Source organism: Argiope bruennichi, chromosome 3 (assembly GCF_947563725.1).
Source record: "Argiope bruennichi chromosome 3, qqArgBrue1.1, whole genome shotgun sequence".
NCBI lineage: Eukaryota > Metazoa > Arthropoda > Arachnida > Araneae > Araneidae > Argiope > Argiope bruennichi.
Window position 1 is genome coordinate 37,263,976 of NC_079153.1, and position 22,321 is coordinate 37,286,296.

Sequence of the window (22,321 nt, forward strand, 5' to 3'; positions counted from 1 at the left end):
ATAACTTGATTTGATATCAAGCACAATTACTTACAAATCAGTTGTAGCATTTTCGAAACGGTAATTGTATTCTTTAAAATGATAATTAATTACCATTGATTGATGAGTATTTTAAACAAAGAAGTTTCAAAATGCTATTTTATAAATTTAAATTAGATTGGAGTTGAAATTTGCAGCAAATAACGAAATATTTTAGTGACAAATGAGCTCTACTATCATCGTGGAAATAGTAATAGTTGCTCGACATATTTTTCTTTTTTCATTCTACCATCTTTATCAGACGAGCTATGAAATATATTACCATACTCAACGAAAAAGACATGATTGCCATATGATTACAATGGGGGTTTCTCTGAAGTTAAGACTGTCTGCGCTTATTGTCTTCTATTAGCTATAAAAAGCTACGCTTCTTTGTAATTACTACGCAATATAAAATCAAAAAGTAAAAGGTGCTTTCTCATATGCTAACTCATAATGAAAAAAAAATTCCCGTGCTTTCCTGGAAATAATTAATGTGTCTGTTTCTAGTTATAGCATTAACCCAGGAAAATTATTTCAGAGTTTTTCAGTAATTTTTACTTCTTTTTAAGCGAATGAACGTGATTTCTGAGAATACTGTTTTATGCCGTTCCCGGTTATATAACTCCTCACCACAATCATCCGATACAATCTTATATTTTTCAGATTCACATTCATTTTGTGCAGTGTAACGCATTTTAATGGCAATCGTTTTTCCGAATGAAAATATATTACCTTGAATAACAAAGAAAATCTTACTTGCATTTTTTTTAGAAGAATGAACATTTCAAAAATATGTTTTGGTTCTAGATTATAACAAACATGATAAGTAACAAATAGTAGTATATATAAGGCTTAGATAAGCAAAATTTAATATTTTGAAGAACATTATAAACATATTAAATTTATTAAAAAAACAATGTCCGATTCTCCTGTTGCAATTGTTACTGGAGGAGCACAGGGCATTGGAGCCGCTGTTTGTATAGAGCTATTGAAAAATGGATATCGAGTAAGCTAATGTTAAGACAATATTTATTTAAAAAAAACATTCAAAAAATTTGTGAGAATGAAATTAGTTAGTCATTGTAAAAAGGAATAAAAAAAAAAAAAAAGGATTTGAATTTCTGTTGTAAAAAGTGGAAAGGTTTGAAAAAAATTGCTTCTTCAAAACATTGGGTCTCTTCATTCTATTTAAAGGTTCATATTTCATTTTCTGGCACTGATATTAGACAGTTATATAGGTTGATTTGTAAAAGATAAAATTTATCAAAACAATTTCACTTTTTAATGTTGACTTTTTCTTTGCTAAGTTTCTTAAATGTGAAAGGTAAAGATTGCCTTTGTTTCTGAAATTTATATATTTGATAATTTTCAATATTTCACTTTGGAGAAAAAATACATAACTTTTCCGCTTTGGGAAAATTTGAATACTTAGTTCAGAATTAAAAAAAGAAAGTGTTTTTCAGTTTTGTTTCATAAATATCTGTCGTTGCCTTGTCTATTACTAAAAGCACTGAAATCTCTTTTGTACAGCTTTAGAACTATGATTTCTTTGAAATGGTATTTTATACCATTTGAGAACCACATTATTAAATTTCTGTTTACAAACGTTCAATTCAAATTAATTCATAATCAAAGATGTTTTATAAAATCTCGATTTATCATTACATATTTTAATAAGTATACATTACTTTCTGCATTTCAAATTTTTTTATATATGTCACTAAAGGTATTGCATCTCAATTAGTATAAGATTCACATTTCATTATCATAAAATTCACATTCCATTAGCATAAGATTCACATTTCATTATCATAAGATTCACATGCCATTAGCATAAGATTTATTTTCAATTCTTTAGGTGTGTATAGCTGACATTCAAGAATCGAAAGCAGAAGAATTTGCTAAAGAACAACAACAAATTTATGGAAAAGAAAATGTCATCGCTGTAGGTTGTGATGTATCAAAAAAATCTGACTACACGGGTAAGTCTTTTGAGTATAAATGCTTGAAACTCTCGAAACACAAAACTGATCTTTTACAGATCTTGTATGGGACGTATAAAACGGTATTTGAATGGAAACAAACATTTTTGAAATTTCAGTAAACAACATTGATTAGTAAAAATTAAGTGCTGCTATTGCAAATTCTTTTAAAAGTAATAATTTTAAAGATTTTTAGCATATTACTACACGTTATTGAAAATGATAATGCCATTTTAAAATAAACATTTAGCTTAATAATGAGAAAAAGCAAACATTCATTGCCTATCTAGTATTTCTTTAATTCTGATTTTATGCCATTTAGGTACATTTAACTAGGTTTTAATTGAAAAAAACCTATAAATCTTTGCCTGATTTGATGATTATCTGTGACTAATTATAGCATTATGAATCGGGCCAATTTTATTGCATGTTTATTCTCTAGTATTTTGGTAAATTAAATAAATACCAAGTTTTTCAATGTAGTCCGATGTGTTTTAATTAAGGGCAGGGGAAGGGCTTCTTCGCATTATTCTTTGGTAAATGTGTTTATCTTCTCTTCAGTCTTCATAAGTTGTGAATAATTCCAAAATCATTAAATAGGTACATTAATTTACATACCCCTCGAAAGGGATCTCCGTGCCCAGGAGACGCCAAACTTTTTATCCACGATCACATATTCATTATCTTTTTTGTAAATATTATTTTTATCTAATTCAAAACTCTCTTTTAATAAAATAATCCTTTATTATCATAGAATATACTTTATTCTATATTTATCGCATAAGTTTTTCGGATCTATATTATTTGTAATAAACATCTTTTTCGATTTAAAGTATTTAAGTACTAAAATTTCGATGTGTAAGAATTAACGTTTGCTCGTGCAATTCGACAGAATGGAAAACATTTTTCCATTATACTCGTATAAAATTTTATCTCATAAGTATGAATAGGAGATTCATCTTTAAAAAACTTTTTTTTTAAAAATATTATTCATCTTTTAAGCCACTCAGCGAAACTGCTAAAGATCAGCATGTTGTACATCGTGAGTGTTGCTGAAAAGGAAGGCATTGTGTTTACAAATTGCAAATTTTTCTTAAACGTTCCACGTTCTCTTTGGACAATGTTTGCTGAAATGGAGTTCCAGAAATTACTATTTATGTCAGACATCTGTTTTAAGGGTTGATTGCGCCTTCGGGACCTATGTGAGTCAGCACCTCTTTTACCCGTCTCAGTAAAACTTTCCATTGTTGTGCTTTGAAGATGCTACATTACCGTATTTCGTGTCCAGTATCATAACGGCTGATACAGAACTCCTTGCACGCCCCAGATGATGGGCTGTTTCAATCACAGAGCAACCATCGTACTTCATTCTAGCAATCATGCCTTTTTGGGACTCTCACAAGTTAGTCATTATTAGAGTTTTTCAGAGAGTGTACGGTAAACTCATGTAACATCTATGACTGAGGTGGAGGGACCGATAACCCTTATTTTGCATAACCACTATATCGCAGACTTCAGTGCAAAGCAACCTGCGTGTTTTGCTTCTTTGAAATGGGGCATATCGTTTACATGGGTGGTCGTGTTATTTTACCACCTATCTGTATTTGCAATGGAAAGCCAATATCAAGGTAGTGGACCCATAATATGCATGGAGATACTGTTAAAACCTTATAAGAGAGGACTACTGATTTTGAATATGAGAGCATCCGTTGTTAAGGCATTTATTGCGGCATAAAATTTGGGTTAATTTTATAAGAATATCGCTTTTTTTACATCTCTTTACATTTTGAAAACTTTATAAAAAATGTTATTTTTTAAAGTTTTCCTTCAATTTTAAGCTTTTATAAGGGCTTATTTAACTTTTTAAAAAATTACCAAAACTTAAATGATATATAAGTAGAGATTTTCAAGAATTTAAATTTTAAAGAATCTACGATCGATTGAGTTCCTTCTCACATTTCTTATAACACTTTTTAAAATATAACCGCTGTAGAACTGAAATCTTATTTTCCATTGTTACTAATTAAATAATTTGCTTGATTTTTTTATTCAGATTTATTTTCAAAGAAACATATTACGTAATGTTTGAAGAGATATAATAACACTTTGCAATTTTTTAGATTATTTTTCTTTTTCCATGATCTAAAAGCCTGTCTTTTCCATAGATCTCTTTGAAAAGACCATTGAAAATTTTAAAAGGGTAGATCTTCTGGTAAATAATGCTGGAATTGTAGAGGAGCAAAGTCCACGCAAATGTCTGGAAATAAACTTGGTATGTTTCATTAGTTTGATTTTTTGACAAAGTTGAAGCTCTTAATAATGAATACATTTTTTGTTGTTGTTTTTAGTTGGGACCCACCATTGGATGCCATGCAGCACTAAAATATATGGGTAAAAGTAAAGGGGGAAATGGAGGCGTAGTTATCAATACATCTTCTGCAGCAGGTAAATGTAACATCTATTTGCTTTCTATTAAAAAAAAATATATATATTAATTTTAAACAGGTTGATTTTTTTACCTCCATATTTTTGATAAAACAATATATATTTTTATTTTTAAAAAAATTAATACTAGCAATTTAATCTTATTGTTATTATTGCTCGCTGAGGTTAATAGAGACATCGCACCTTCAATGAATAAACATTATACGTTGCTTTCTATCAATAAGTAGATCTCATCATTTTGTAAATATGTTTGTCTCTCAAATTAATTTTTTCTCTATTAGCCTGACATTGGGATTATACTTAATTAAGACACAAAAAAATGCTATTTTATGAGCTGAAAATAGAATGGAGAGATCTTAATACAGTACACTCCCGATTATCCGCGGAATTGGGTGGCGCGGCCGCCACGGATAACAAAAGTCGCGGATAATCCGAAAAAAGGTAAAAACGGGTATAGCAAAAGAGAAAACAGTCATTCCAACTTTGTAAAATCGTTTTATGTACAATAAAACGTAAAATAAACAGCAGGAAATAATGTTTAACTAACGCTTAATATTTTAGTATATCACTCAAAACTAACCTAAAATGCATTTTGTTAATGAAAACAGTAAAGTGCTTTGTACTTACGAGAGGCGTCAAGGATACATAGAAAAATTAATACATATGTACTGTTTTAATACTGTAATGTATTATGTAATTACAAAAGCATAAATGTAAAACTGCACCTTTTTGAAGAAATCAGTCATTTGTGCTTGCTTCTTGCTTTGGAAGCATTTTCTCTTTGCTTGAAAGCAAAAAAAAAAAAAAAAAAAAAAAAAAAACTTAGTGCGGCAGGCGCGGATAACCCGCCCGCGGATAATCGGGAGTCTACTGTATATCAATTATTTGAAAATAGAGAAATTAATGCTCTATTTTAGTTGAAATCCTATTAAATTTTTTTTGAAATTTCCCCCATGTGTAAACAAATTTATTATATATTTAATCACAAGCATATACATGTAGAATGACCACTAAATAAAACTCTACATACATTATCATAAAGAAAGTAACAATATGTCATATTTCGAGAAACAAATATTGCAAATTGCTGCATAAAAGAACAACAATTTGATATTATTCTGTATTTAATAACTAAATGAGAAATAAAAATATTAATATTTAATTAAAAAAACGAGTTTAATTAAAGATATCACATATTTTAAATTACAAATGTGGAAAAGATACAATGTTAAAATTATTATTAGAAAGATAATTAAATATTATTTCAATTATGTTGATTAAATTGATCCTTCCACCAGACATTGATATTGACACGCTAATTTAGGCATTTTCTTTTTGCTTTTAGTTCCATTATCGAAACTCTTCGATGCTTAAATATAGACAATCGAACTGTTCTTGGTTTGATTCGAGCAGCCATTTAAACTTGGAACTTTTCAATGATTTTATTTGTGTGCAGTCGCAGGATTTTTCTTGAATATTATTAGCAATATTTCCTTGAGACTTATTCCTCCAACAGAGTATATTAAAATCTTTCTGACACCGTGATAATCTAGTTTTATATGATGTCAGTGGTATATAAACTCTAATCGCTCAAATTATGCAAAATAGACAAAACTTTCAAACATATAACGAAAATACGAAAAACAGAATGAAAGAAAGAATGCAAAAACTATTGTCATGTCCTCTTCAGAAATGCAAGACATGGCAAACCCTCAGAAACCGTCCGAGCGCATATACCCATTCGAATTTTATGTGTATGGTTAAATATTAAAAAAAAGAAGACTTCATTTAAACTCTGCAATTTAACCACGCATTAAATAAGACGTCTCAGAAATTTCGTCTTGTATTTATTTGAAAAATTTAGAATCACTGACTTGAGTTACAAGATGAGTACTTTGAGCAAAACACATATTTTGAATTTTTTAAAAATCATCTTTTATTTGATTGATTATCTTTGCCAGTAAAATAGTGAAAAGATATTCTCTAAACTACATTCGACAGGTCTCGTGCCTGCTGCTGGAGCACCTGCTTACGCCGCCTCCAAGCATGGCATAATAGGTTTGACACGCAGCTTTGGGGTAAGTCTTTTGAAAATGAGTATATATTTCAATAGAAATATAGAAGGCGATTCCAGATTTAATGTAAAACTATTAGAGGAGGCAGAAAGGAAGAAAGAAAAACACCCGAACCACATAGAAATGAATAATTGCAATTATCACACGAAGATGCAGAAATGAGATGAGTGAAATTTTTTTCAGTTGGTGATATTTCCCGTTTGGACAAGACAGTGTACATCTAATTTCCCAACGGCTAATTGTTCTTGCCATCCTTGATTATGTAATCGCAATGGAGGTGCATGAGTCACAGAACCCTTTCTAAAGTATTCAGTTTACACAAACATTTGCAAAGTAAAACCTTATTAGCATAAAACGCTTATCTATGTTGTTGGATAGTTTTATGATTTTCTAGGGCATTTAGAATTCCAAATATAATCATGGCTTTATTAAACCGCATCTTGTAATTATAGAGTATGGATATTCAGGTAACGAAATCAATTTAGTTATTCAACTCTTCCCTGAATTTTGACAATTTTTTGAAATGAAGCCATTTCATAACATTATTACTCAGTGCTTTGTTATGATCAAAGTAACATAATGCAAATCACTTTTTTTTCTACTAAACCACTCAGTGCAATGTCTAGGCTATTCGAAGAATAATTGGAAAATTTTTTAATGAGATTGCTGTCAAAATTCTTGGCATTGTTTCGTGAAAAGCAAAAGAATAGAGGAATGAACCTAATCCTACCAGAACTGAGCGTGGTCGAATGCTTGTTTTGAGTGTCTCATCTAAATTTACAAGTATTATACAGTTTATAATTAATCGCACTTACCAAAAGGTATGTTTCAACAGAAGTTATATATATATATATATTGAATTACCTTTATACCTCACTGATTCCTTGTTACGTTTGTAATGCAAGGTCAACAATGAATAGATAGCAGAAATATTTATTTTAAATGTTGGCATACCTAAAAAGATGGTATATATTAAAAGAAACATACTAGAAAAAAGTATAACACACATATACATACAAAAAGCTGGTATATATTAAAAGAAATATTCTAGAAAAAAAGTATAACAGACATATACAGCAAGGAGTTCTTTTTCATTCTTCGAAATTCCTATTCACGCGCAATAACTCAGCTCTATTAGAGAATCAAGGAAGGAAAATTAATCTACATCTTATACTTGAACTCCCTTCACTTGGAAGACATTTAATTTATATATATGTTATCTTTAAAGTATGAAATCCGTTATTTTATAGAATACCTAGTTATTCCATGAAATAACTGATCGTGTCCGCTAAAGTGTAAAACTCTCTTGTATTTCATGGTTTAACTAGTTATTTCATAGAATAACGATCTGCAGCCCGTTAAAGTGTAAAATAATCTATATCATATATCTCGCACGACAAATACATTTACCTTCCACCCCTGCGAAATATCGCTCCGGTCGGTTGCTACAGCTCAAAGTTTAGGTACTGGTCAAGGATTTAAAAAATGTTCGTGTAAATCCCAGTGTGTCAACAAAAAATGTTTTTGTTTTAGAAATAATGTTCTTTGTAATTCCAAGTGTCATTTTAGTAATCCTTGTAGTAACAAATGATTTTATGGTACGTTTCCATAAATACCATTTATACGCTGCATAAATTAGATAAATTGCTTCTTTTTCATTTTAATTGTCTATCATTAGTTCAATTTCATTTTAGATAAAATTGTTTATTTTACATTTTAACTGTCTCTCATTAGTTAATTTATAGAATACCTAGTTATTTCATAGAATAACTAGTTAAAGTGTCAAATTAATAACATATTACACACTTTAACGGACACGATCAGTTATTTCATGGAATAACTAAGTATTCTATGAAATAACTGCATTATATACTTTAACGGTAACATATACATGCTTCTAACATCTCTTCTGCCTATCTTCATAACTCTCGACGGAACGCCTATCACAACCAGTTTATTCTTGTATTCCTGGCACGTTCTTTAGACAGGAGGCTCTGTGGATGAACGATAAAAGTAATTGAACACGCCGGGTAATGGAAAACGACGGTTTACTTCTCAAGAAAACATGAAGCGTAGATGAGAACATGGTGTGGCACACGCAAAGAGCAGCAATTGTAGAAACTTACAGTATAGGAAGATAAAGCACAAAGTTCAGCTTGAGAATTATTGCCGTGTTGACATCTCCAAGAACAGAATTCCACGAGACTGAATCATTTTAACGTGCTTGCATTTTTTGGAGTTTTTTTAAGAGGTCATAGATTTTTCTAGAAGATGCTTTGGATCTCCACTCTTTATGGACATACCGTTAAAACTCCTGTATTGTTTAGAACCTTCATTTTCATCATCTCAATTGCCAAAATTTTCACCAAGTTACCTAGTTGCCAAGATCGGAGTCAAAGATCTGTCATTCATTCAGCATTGTTCAATAATATAGCGAAATTCCTCTTTTTATATTCTGCAATGAATTTCATATCGCAGGAGAGCAATGCTACTTATTCGTAACCATAGAAATGAAGTCTAAGAAGCCTAGTCTAACCGTCACTGCTAACAGAATGAACACTAAATACTACAGTAACTATAGGGAGTTGTTTTCCGAAATTTGTATGAAATATTTATTCTCTACATATATACCTTACATATTATTTTGTTATAAGAAAAAAAAATTAAAACATTATCTTTCATCATATTTAACAATTTTATCATTTATAATAGTTCATATCATTCTCATTTGCAGCATTCTTCCCACTATGATAAAGACGGAATTATTTTTGCTGCTGTCTGCCCTGCTCTAGTTGATACAGAAATTGTAAAGAAAGGAAGAAAGAACCGCCTTAATATGGAACGTGAAAGTACATCGCGAATCAAATTTGTGAGGTAGGAATCATGGATTTAATAAAATTTTAAGCAAGCATCTCAGACAGAAATGTTTATGAATTATTAAAAATAAAGAACATATATTTTTATATATAAAAATATTATCATAAAGGAAACGAATTACTAAATTATATATATTACTAAAGACAAATGCGAATGTGTCCGTTTTCATTCTACAGGCCAGATTGTTCGACCATGACATTCTTAACTTGCATCATATTAAAATGCTTTTAAAGTAAGAATATGAACCTTAGAGTGGCATTTGTAAAATTTTAATTATAATTTTTGCTTACTTACAAATTAAGTGAAATTGCATGTTAAAATGAAAAATAAAGTTAAGTTAGGCTTTTATCTGTTATAATTTCCGAAAATATTATTGCTTAAAAATTATTTTCATATTGTTCTAAAATTAAAAATATTAATGAAATCACTTTTGCTGTTCAATTCTTTTTAGAATTTTAAGAATTTTTAACAATGCTTTTTGCATAATTTTTAGCCGAATAGAGATCTTGAGTATAGTCTTTTTTTTAAAATGTGACTAAAACTTAAATGATTAAAATATGAAAATCACAAATATTTTAGTGGCTCACGGAAAAATATACCACAAATATTATTGGTTTGAAGAGTAAGTTCCGCTTTGAAGTAATATTACTCCATTAGTTTACAAAATTATTTTTTTTTTATTTCTAGCATTGAATCTGTGGCAAAAGCATATCTGAAAGTACTGGAAGACAAAATCAATGGATCTATTTTACTTGTAGTTCCTAATGGATATCATTATCAAAATCTTGATGAAAAACTGATGACGCTGATTTCGGGTGATGAATAATCCTGAAAGGATAGTTTCAACGAATAGATGATGAAAGAAACGTGGGTGAAAGAAGTTTTATGTTTAAAATTCAATAAAAAAAATTAAACTCATGTGTGTTTCTGCATGTTTACAAATATGCAATACTATTCGTTTTATTACTCCGGCAAAGCTACTGATATTTGGATAGTAATATTATCTAATGTTTAGGATTTGTTTGATTATAAATTCACTAATTACCGGAGTTCTCTCTGATTTGCAGTCTGTCTAGTCAAAAACAAAATGGCTCTGGTAAAACCGATGGAAACATTTGCAGAACGGTGAAATTCGGAGTAAACGTTTTGATCTTGGAAGTTGTATGACATGAGATAATAAAAATAAAGTTGATTACAAAATGCAGCATCATCTATTTAATAAGAAAAGAACAGCTTTCATTGCCTAGAAAAGCAATTTTAAAACTACACAATCATGTCTCTCATGTATAAATGTTTCTTCATTATATAGTTGCTTGTTCGAACCGTCATCATGAAGGTCGGATAAGAAACTTTACTTCCCATTCGGTTTGTTTATTCTTTTTGCTGCCATGAAGTATATTTGAACTGCAATAACTAATTAAAATACAAAACTGTATGTTACTGAAAATACAAAGGCTGTTACTGAAAATTAATTATCTAAGCTCCATTCTACTTAAGCAGAAAGTCTATAACAAATTCCTAGGGCTTTTTATCCTCTAGTATTTATTATTCTTAATGCGTATACCACATGGAAAGCATCATATCACCATATTATGCCTATAAAGAATGCAGGCAGGCTTTCACAAATGAATCGCCATAAAGTTGGAGCACTTCCTTAGCACTCTGCCGGTGATTCTTGCAAAATGCAATGAGTGACTCCATGATGAGTTCAGAACTTAGTATATAGCCCTTTCATTATACTTAAGACTATTTTTATGATTATAGTTTTCGCGGTTCTGAAGTTCAGTGTTTCAGTGTACTTTCTATATATGCCATACAATGGGGAAAAATATTGTTACACATGAGGTTAGATTAAGATTCAATATTCATTTTTGGATTTTCTTTTGTCAAATGGGATAGTGAATATTTTTTTTGCGCAGTAATTGGGAACCGAGTATTTATACAATAAAAAACTATATTTTTCATGCGCATAATTTATTATTATCCAGTCACATAATTTATTTTGTGAAAAGAAGTGAAATTAAATCTAGGAACACAGCAGCGATCCACCTCACGAATAATATTAATTTATGTTATGTTAAATTAACAATAGGCTTTTTAAAAGAATTTACCATGTGTCTACTTACATATTACTTTCCAAGTTTAAAGGCTATTTTTAATAATGATTTTATGCTGTTTGAATTTAAACATGGAAGAAAACTAATGTTGATGAAGGAAAAAAAAAAGAATGTGATGTTGAAAGAAGCGTTTTCAGAAAGAGACTTTGATTCTTTTAATATTATATATATATATATATATATATATATATATATATATATATATATATATATATATATATATATATATATATATATATATATATATATATATATATATATATATATATATATATACAGTGGTGGCCAAAAGTGTGGACATTTTTTGAAAGTTTCATGTTTTTCAACATTGCGTGCTTGTAGAATATATTAATTTTCACTTAAATACAAATGTTTGTATATCAAATTGAAGCTAATTTAATGTAAAATTTAATAATAAAAACAGTATTACAATATCTGTATTATAAAAAAAGTTACGCTCATTTTAGTAAGATCTATCTTAGATTTGCATTTTTTTAAAGTGATACTTACACAATCAATACTTAGTAGGAGAACAATTATTTATTAAGACAGCTTCACAGCGTCTTTTCATCGAGTGAAAAAGTGTTTGGAGTTCATCTTTTGTAATCACATGGTGCCAAGAATCAATTATAGATTCAATAAGTTGTCTTTTATTGGATGGACGTTTTTTTCGTACAAGGATTTTCAAACGTTGGATTGAGATCAGGGCTGTTTCCTGGCCATGGTAATACATCTCTGCCTTTATTTTCAAACCATGCTTTACATACTTTTGCTGTGTGGCATGGATCTGAATCCTGCTGAAAAATAAATGGTGCTTTGTTGGGGAAGAAATCCCTGATGGAAGGTATCAATTTTGGTTTCAGGACAGTTTCGACGTATTTTTTGACATTCATGATGCCATCAATCACTTGAATTCGGCCCATACCATCTGCAAACATACATGCCCAAATCATGGCATTTGTTGTTGTTTTTATAATTGCTTCAATGCAATCAGGATGAAGCGCTTCACCTACTCTAAGTCTCATGTATTTTCTACCATCACTACCAAAGAGCGATATTTTAGTCTCATCGCTCCAGATTACTTGCTGCCATTGATTTTCTGACCATTTAATGTGTTCTTTTACCCACTTAACTCGTTTTTCGCGTTGCTTTTGATTTAAATAGGGTTTTTCCTTGGAATTCTAGCTTGTAAACCAAATCCTGATAACCTTCTTCTTATTGTTCTTGAACTTACTGCAATACCCGCTGCATTCATTTCACATCTAATGGCATCTGATGAAATTTTTCTATCTTGAAGGCATAGCCGTTTAATTTTTCTATCGGCAGTAGCACTTGTGCATTTTTTTCGGCCTTATTTGGCCTTATTTTCCACTGATTTCATTTTTTCATAACGTAAACAGAACTTTTGTACACCAGAACAAGTCACTGAACCACCAACTTGTCTTGCAATTTCAGCATAAGAGAGGCCATTTTCTCTCAATATGACAATTCGGCTTCTTTTTGTAGATGTCCAATCAGTTCTTCTTGTTGGTGACATTGTTTAAAATTAGTTTAATTAAAAAAAAGGACTTAAAATATTCAAAAATAACAATACTCTATTTAATTGTAATAGCATGCATCATTCCGCAAAATATTTCCACAACAATAACACTTTTACCATCCAAATAACCTAAACTATAGTTACAGACATTTGATTGGTGCTCAGAACAGTGTTTGTGATTGACTAGTACGCTTTTATTACAAAACACGTCATTATTCAAAACGATTTGTGTTTGTTTGTTCTACTTGTTTGTTTGTTTGTTTCTTATGGCACTTGCCACTGACAAGCCCGCTGTTACGAAGACAGCGATTTAAGCCTGAGGGGAACGTCTCTTATTTTTTATAGCAGCGCCAACTAGGGCAAAGAGTACGACTTTGCTACTCACGCATCACTCATTCGCTTGCACAACCCCTTTTTACAGGAGGGCACATTCACACATCTCACAGATAGAACAACAGAAGAACAACCATGCCCAAACCGGGACTCGAACCCGGGACGCCCAGATCACGGGGAAGACGCGCTACCCCTATGCCAGGACGCCGGCGTTTGTTCTACTAAAAGGAGCATAACTTTTTGTGTAATACAGATATTGTAATACTGTTTTTGTTATTAAATTCTGCATTAAATTACCTTCAATTTGATATAAAAACATTTGTATTTAAATGAAAATTAATATATTCTACAAGCACGCAAAGTTGAAAAACATGAAAACTTTCAAAAAATGTCCACACTTTTGGCCACCACTGTATATATATATATATATATATATATGTAAACATTTTCGGAATCCTGTCGGCTTTTTAGTGTGTAACATTATTTGTTGTGAAGCAGAATGCAGTTTGTAGACAGTGAAGATACTTTTTAGATTTTTAAATTCTTTTTAATCCATCGGGAAAGCATAATTATTTACAAGCAGAAACGCGGACAAGACGTCCGCCACAGCGCAGACTAAAGCCAGAGTGGGGAAAAAGGGCGAAATGAATTATCCCTCGCCTTATATAATCTTAGATTTTGATAGGGAAAATATTTCTTCATTGTGCTAATATATTAATAAGGTTCTGATAGGGATTTCTGACACATGTCAATCACATGTAAGGGAAACACAGGGATCTTTTAAAAAAGAATGTGCTTACTGGACATTTTTACCCCTTCACGCCGAGCGTGTGAAAATATCGGTGTTTAGCTGACCAAGCAATTTTATAAAGCTTCTCTTGAATTAATTAAGTAGAGACAGTGGAATTGGATCACGAAATAAGAAAATATTTTAGAATGAAGTTACTATGGGCTAAATTAAGATAAAATCTTGAAAATTAATTAAATTGAAATTAGAGTTGAAATATCATTTATATTATATATATATATATATATATATATATATATAACGGCATTTAATTTATTTTTACTCTCCGTATTACGAATGATAATTTCTATATAACATGGCTTTTGCGCCTAAATTTGATTTCTTTTTTTGCCAATTTTTATGTTTCGTACTTATGAACCGATTTTCATAATTTTTCCTTTGCCGAAGTTCCAACAGAGTCAACTAATCTGTTATCATGAAAAATTGCAATATTTGAAAGACCTATGAACTGTGTATGATACTGGAATTTAAAAGAGTCACGAAATGTAATAGAGATATTGCAATGAGTGATGTAAATGATAGGGAAGAGATAAATAAAAAAAATTCACCAGAAGAATTATTAACAGTGTATAAAGTAATGTGAAAGGGTTTGCAGCTTTAAGAAAATATTATAAATGATAGGTTTCAACTCCATAAAAGTGTGAATTTTTATAAAAATTTATCCTCTATAATAAACAAAATATAACAGAATGGTAAGCATTTTTTGGTGAAATATATGAATATTAAAATCAATAAAGCAGGTAGGTAAGTTCTATCTTTGTATTTTTATAACTAAATAATATATTTTTTAGTTTCATAAAAATAAAATCTATTTAAAAAAATTTATGATAAATTTTTAAGTAGAATGATGTAAACAGAGATGCTACTATATTTAAGAATGGGGGGGGGGAGTTCGAACAACGTAAGTTGTACTTAGAAGTTCTCAAATTAAAAAGATTAAATGAAGAAATATGATAACGTTTTATCGGATATTACATCTGGAATATTTTAATATAATTTTTTTTTGGCAAGTGTTTCAGCTGAAAATGTATTAGTGAAAAAAATTTCTTCTGGACATTAAGGAAATATCCAGTCTTTATGAAACATAGACTGAATTGCATAAATAACGATCCAACCTATAAAAGAAGAACGAAACTTTGCATAGTCATATAAGTGTTTAAGAGTTTTAGATTAATTTTTTAGAAATCTTTCAATTTAAAGTAAACAATCTCAAATGGTATATTTCTGACAAAAAGTATTGAAAAGAAGATTAATTTAAGATAAGAACATAATTGAAATAATATTTAATTATCTTTCTAATAATATTTTTAACATTGTATCTTTTCCACATTTGTTATTTAAAATATATGATATCTTTCATTAAACTCTTTTTTTAATTAAATATTAATATTTTTATTTCTCATTTAGTTATTAAATACAGAATAATATCAAATTGTTGTTCTTTTATGAAGCAATTTGCAATATTTGTTTCTCGAAATATGACATATTGTTACTTTCTTTATGATAATGTATGTAGAGTTTTATTTAGTGGTCATTCTAGATGCATATGCTTGTGATTAAATATATAATAAATTTGTTTATACATGGGGGGAATTTCAAAAAAATTTTAGTAGGATTTCAACTAAAATGGAGCCTTAATTTCTCTATTTTCAAATAATTGATATATTAAGATCACTCCTTTCTTTTTTCCGCTCATAAAATAGCATTTTTTTGTGTCTTAATTAAGTATAATCCCAATGTCAGGCTAATAGAGAAAAAATAAATTTGAGAGACAAACATATTTACAAAATGATGAGATCTACTTATTGATAGAAAACAATGTATACTGTTTATTCATTGAAGGCGCGATGTCTCTATTAACCTCAGCGAGCAATAATAACAATAAGATTAAATTGCTACAATTAATTTTTTTAAAAAAATAAAAATATATATTGTTTTATCAAATATATGGAGGTAAAAAATGTAGAGAATAAAGATGTCATCCTCCCACTCTTCACCAAAGAAACAAGGCTCCCTTACAATAATTTTTCGAAGCGTTGGCAAATAAAACATTTAAATTCTTGACACACAAGATGCCTTAGAATCGAGTAAAAAATGTTTGAAATTTAAATACATAGGCAAAGAAGAAATTAGCGTAGAAGATAAAAGACATTTAAATCAGCTTGAGTATCATAGGTACCTTTTGTGTTCTTATAATGAAATAACTATTCAACATGACTTAAGGTAAATAATCTTATTAGACAGTTAGAATAAATTCGTAATGTTAATAAATAATTAAAACATAAATAATAATTGAAAATAATAGTTTGAAATGTCAATAAATAAATAAAATATGAATAATATTTGAAAATAATTTATAAGTCTAATAGATAGTTAAAATACAAATTATAATTGAAAATAATAATTTGTAATGTCAGTAAATAATTCATAAACTTTCTTCTTCATCGATTTGCCAAGGAGCTAAATTAGGAAGACAAGGAACATGAAAATAATTTTAATATGATTTAAATTCTATTAAATTGCTTACAGGAAACTTTTAAAAACGTATTGTCTCTACTTAAGGAAAATTGCTTCTTCTACGTAGTACATTACAAATATGTTTCTAATATATTTTGAGTCATTTAGAATAAATTTCCACAGAAATTAATTTAATTTCTATGGCCAAATTGATCTTAGGACTGAGGAGGGTAACATAGAGTTAATAAAAGCAAAATTATTTTATATGTTAATAAGAGAATACAGAAATTAAGAAATATGAAAAAAATTTCAAGGCTATCTTTATTACAATCTTTAAATAGTTATTATTACAATTACTATAAGTATTACAATAAGTTTGTTAAAGCATCCGAACAAGCTCGGAACGGAAGTTTAAGAAAAACAGGGTTTAAACATACTTCAACCATATTTCTAGGTTTAAGGTTATTAAAGATTAGCAATAGAAAATCAATATTTGAAATAAACATTAATATTTTTTGAAAATCGGCATATAATAGCATAAATTTAAGCAAATTCTTAAAAAATTGGCTACACCAAAAACTATGACTCTTATCCAAACAAAACTTATACCAAAATAAACTATATAGTTTTCTATAGGGAATGAACTACAAGCGTATGGTTATAATAATAAATAAAAATTTTAGAACCAATGAAAGATTTATCATGAAATTTTTTGCAAATTTATTACGTTATTGTTCAAACAATAGGCTGTAAATTAAAAAATATTCTCTCAATCTAAATTCTTTTAGTTCCTTGCCTAGAAAATAGAATAAAGACAAATTTCACCAAATTTTATAGTAATATGGTAATTATATTTTGAGTTATTTGATTTGAAGTGAGCAACAAATAAGTAAAAATCAATTTTGAGAAAAATGCATTTAAAATATACAGTAACATGTTTTAATAATAAATTATGTGTGCACATACTTAAAATTCACCACATTTATAGGATATATCTTCTTCCTCCTCAGTGTTTAATAATTTTCTATTTTTAAGCATTTTTTTCTGGCAATTTTTGCATTTGGCAGTGAATGCCGCCTAGATTCATTTATGTCATTGTCAAGCTCAGTAAATGTTCTAACTGTATTTGCACTAAAATACAATCCAATAACCTTAGGAATGTTCATTAATCCTATAAAACCTTCATTAAAATGTATTACAGACATAAATGCCCCTAATCTGAGGATTCGGAGCTCAACTAAGACATCTTTAGGTACAAATTTCCACAAAACATCATTGAAACTCTCATTGGCATTTTGCGTTTTTACGTACAAAACATTTTCCGCATTTAAAACTAAATTTGTGTTTATATAAATTTTTAACATGTTTTTGGCCCTTTAAAATGGTACTTCCGGTTATTTAAATGTCCACTTCCGGTTTACTGATCATTAGGAAAATATTAATATCTTGACTTCTAATTAACGTAGAGACAAAAGTAAACCTGTTTGGGATAGCTCAAAGTCCAATAAAAGAATCTTTAAAAAAATGTCATTTTTGGCGAAAATCGAGCTATTCAACTTGTTCTAATGCCTTGACTGTATAATAATTATTAGTACTACAATCTCTAATTAGTTATTATTTAAGCTTGCATCTCATTAAGTCCAGAATTATTCGTTCTTATATAATTTGTTTAATTCATTTTATTATTTCTGTCTTTCATGAGTTTTTGAATTTTGTCTAATATATTTGAAATCGTATTCTGTTTATCATAGAATAATGACAAAAGAATATTATGAATAAAAAATATATTCTTTATGGGTGCGAAATACCAGATGTTTAAGTTCTATGTGTGACATTTTTCTTTCCCCCTTTCATATGTTTTAGTTATTTTTCATTTAACACATTTTTATTAACTTGCTTTCTGTGCAAATTTTGCAATTGATTTTAAACTGTCTTACCGGTGAGCTACAGACTTTGAACATAATTCATAACATAAGCAATTCATTGAACATAAGCAATGTAATATTTATTCTTGCCTGTCTATTGGCTTCTATGTTAAATACAAATTTTGCAATCGATAAAAAGTTTCATTACTGATAGATAGTGCTTTACAAAATCTTTGGTTCATAAAAAAGTTGGATTAAAATCGATTGTACAATTTTACGCACATAAGATTAAAAAGCAAAAAATAATTATTTAACTAAATAAATTTTGATACATTACTCTTTGAAAATAGATTAAAATATGTAAAATAATTTTTCCTAATGTCACAGAGATTTATATCTCCTTAAATAATGATAATAATAAGATAATGATAATAATAAGACAATGATAATAAATAGGATTGTTCTGAAAATTTGTGGTCGTGAATTCATTTTGAGAACGTTTTGTACGAGAAGTTTAGTAATTTGTTTTGAAAAGTTTCAATAAGAAATATATAGACAGCAAGGAAAAAAATCTTTAAAAATATGAACCGCCAAAAAATAAGTCTGTTTAATTAGGACGGAAATACATGAAATCAATGGAAGTAATATCTCCAAAAGTTTGACATATTCTTTAATACACATCTTCCCCTCCTATCTCCGCATACAATTGGAGATCTTGAATAAAATCGTGAATTTCTCGTATGGCCTTGGTGAAAGATTATTCCTCGTATACCAACAATTTTTGGCGTGAATTATACATTTTTGGCATTTTTCTCAGTCCATCACTAGAATATGTGTTTTGGATGCCTTCTTACCGGCCGATTGATACCATAATTTGATATGAAACTACAGTTGTAGCCATATATAGAATTTTATAAAGTCATTGCGTTTATTAGCTATTTGGTTTACACGCATGCTCGATGTTCATCTAAAGCAGTACAGACTGACGACGGTATTATATGTAGAATTTGATTCAAAATTTGATAAACATCTATATTTGAGGTATTAAATCTGTTTTAAATTACATTTATCTAGCTCTTTGTATTTTGTAGTTATGGAGTTCACATGTACTCGAAAAGTTAGACAGACAGACTTTCATTGAAAAGATTTCTTTCAAAATTTGATTTAAAAAAGCTAAAATTTCTGTTGTAATTTGATATATCAAATTTCAGCCATTTTGCTCAAATTATTGTTGAATTATTGTGTTGACAGAAAGACATGATGCAAGAATGTGTTTTTCATATTCAGGCGTGAAACGGGGTGATTTGTCAAAATCTAACTCGAAGTTTTTGATGATTACAGTGTTTCCTATAGTACTTCGTATATAAGAAAGTAAAAATGCTTAGTTTCAGAAAAAAAAATTATAATGTTTTTTCGTTTGAAGGAATTATTTGAAATGCCATTGTACGTGTGACACAGTATAAAGTACTTGGTTAAGAATTTCAGATCGATATTTACTTTGTTTATTGAAGAATTCAACTTTGTCGAAAAAGCATGAGGTTAGAAAATGTTAGAACAGGATTTTCTTTCGATTTGTGAATCCACGATGAACAAATTGAAAATTAATTAGAGACCTTTTTTCAAACTCGGATTTTTTTATAAACAATATATATTGATCTGAGAATTTTTACAAGTACTCCTTTCTGTGTTACGCACATCTATTTAAGTAGAATTTCAAATATTCAGTTCAAATTTAAGAAAATTTCATAATTCCACTTCCTTAAAATTTATTTCTGTCCTACTTAAACCATCATAATTTTCAAATTTCACTTTACAGGAATTTTTAACTATAAATTTCTAATTTACACTTTTTCTTTCAGATAAATAATCTTTTATTTGAATGAGAAAAATCAAATTTTCAGTTCTTTTCTCACCGTCCTTATTCGGTCTGTGCAATGATGAACATATAATGGCCTGTTTTGGATGGCCAACCCAAGAGCCTTAAGTAATATAATTTCTGCAATGCATCTTTCCCCTGTTTTGATAATATCCACGATATTTCGATATGGCTATGCTTTGTGATTTCCCAATTATATTATTCACTACCTATGTTTTTTTATAGCGTTTCAGAAATCATTGTTTCTGAATTTTAAATTTTTTAACAGTTGAATATGTTTTAAAAATGATGTTTTAAGTTGACAGTCGATTACGAAATTTCTCTAAATAATATATGAAACAATCTAATATCTAATACATTATCGTTCATTTATTGCAGTGTAACGAATTTAAATGATATCAATATTTCGTAATAATAATCTATCACCTTGAATATCAAAACTTGCTTGCTTTTACAAGGATGACAAGTTAAAAAAAAATATTGTGTCTGAACTCTTATCTAAATTATAATAAAGTTAACAAATACAGAATGAGTACTGTATATAAGTTTCCAAAATGTGCAGTTTGTAATCGTAGAGATTTCAGAAGTCATTAGAAACATTAGTTTTGTTAAAGAGAGAACACAATGTCCGGCTCTCCTGTTGCAATTGTTACTGGGGGTGCCCAAGGCATTGGGGCCGCTATTTGTGCAGAGTTATTAAAAAATGGATATCGAGTAAGTAACTGTTAAACTAATAATGCTTCTTAAAATGGATATTCAGGATTTTGCCATGTTTTGCTCATTAGGGAATGGGGCTAAAACGGCGTGAACAGAAAGAGTTTTAATATACAAATGTAAAATATTATAAATTGGAGACGCTATCTGTACAGCTGAGCTACTTAAAACAAACTAAATGCAAAATATTATAAAAATAAAAATGTATTTATCTTTCTTGAAAAGCCTATTTCTTCATTTTCCAATTGCTTTCTTGCATTGATATTTAACAATTATATAGATAGTTATTAAAAATGTAGCGTTTTCAATAAAGGAAATTTTGAATTTATAGTGTAGATTATTGCTTTCCTGGATTGCTTGATTTTGAAAGAAAATGCTGCGTTTTGTTCTTGAATATTTTCAGGTGTTGAAATATACAAAGAAAAATATATAAGGTTTTTGGAAAGTAAATAGGCTTTGGGAAAAATTTGAATATCCAAAATAGAATATTAATGAGACAACATTTTTTCGGTTTTGAATTGCGAAAATTTGTGATTGTATCACTTATTAAAAGTGTTAAAATGTTGATAAAATTTAGCTTCTAAATTATTTTATACAATTTGGATGAAACATCAATGGATTTCTATTTGCAAATTCTTCTATTTTATACAATTTGGATGAAGCATCACTGAATTTCTATTTGCAAATTTTCACTTCAAATTCATTCATAATCAAGGATGTTATATATAAAAAATATCGATTTATTATTAAATATTTTTATAAGTAAACTTTACTTTCTGCATTTCAGAAATTTTTATATAAGTCACAAAAGGTTTTGCATTTAAACTAATATGAGATTCGCATTTCATGAGGGTTCTCTTTAGGTGTGTATAGCTGACATTCAAGAATCGAAAGCAGAAGAATTTGCCGAAGCACAGCAACAAATATATGGAAAAGAAAATGTCATCGCTATAGGTTGTGACGTATCAAAAGAATCTGACTATACGAGTAAGTCTTCTGAGCATAAATGCTTGTAACTCAGACGCATTGCTAAATTCAGAAGCATTGCTAAAATTTCAATAAACAACTTTGATTATAAAAAAATAACAAGAGAATATTGGCATTTTATTATTGAAAATAATAATTACATTTTAAATTAAACATTTATCTTAAAAGTGAGAAAAAAATAAAAACTCTCCAAATTTACATTATTGTTTCTTTAATTCTGATTT

At 28.9% G+C, this 22,321-nt stretch overlaps 2 protein-coding genes across 2 annotated transcripts in view; both read left to right on the forward strand.

Annotated features, from left to right (window-relative positions):
• The first annotated feature begins 870 nt into the window (after nt 1-870).
• Nucleotides 871-10,318, forward strand: LOC129962561 (15-hydroxyprostaglandin dehydrogenase [NAD(+)]-like). Its single transcript, XM_056076326.1, has 7 exons — nt 871-1,027; nt 1,880-2,003; nt 4,169-4,275; nt 4,352-4,448; nt 6,450-6,526; nt 9,258-9,397; nt 10,088-10,318. Exons 1-7 carry the CDS (start codon nt 938-940, stop codon nt 10,224-10,226), a joined length of 774 nt encoding a protein of 257 aa, XP_055932301.1. The 5' UTR covers nt 871-937; the 3' UTR covers nt 10,227-10,318.
• Nucleotides 10,319-20,964: 10,646 nt separating this feature from the next.
• LOC129962808 (uncharacterized) overlaps nt 20,965-22,321 on the forward strand; it is a 30,780-nt gene continuing 29,423 nt past the window's right edge. The window contains exons 1-2 of the mRNA XM_056076807.1: nt 20,965-21,110; nt 21,974-22,097. Of these exons, the coding sequence (XP_055932782.1) occupies nt 21,021-21,110; nt 21,974-22,097 (214 nt within the window). The 5' untranslated portion in view covers nt 20,965-21,020. The remainder of the gene's footprint in view (nt 21,111-21,973; nt 22,098-22,321) is intronic.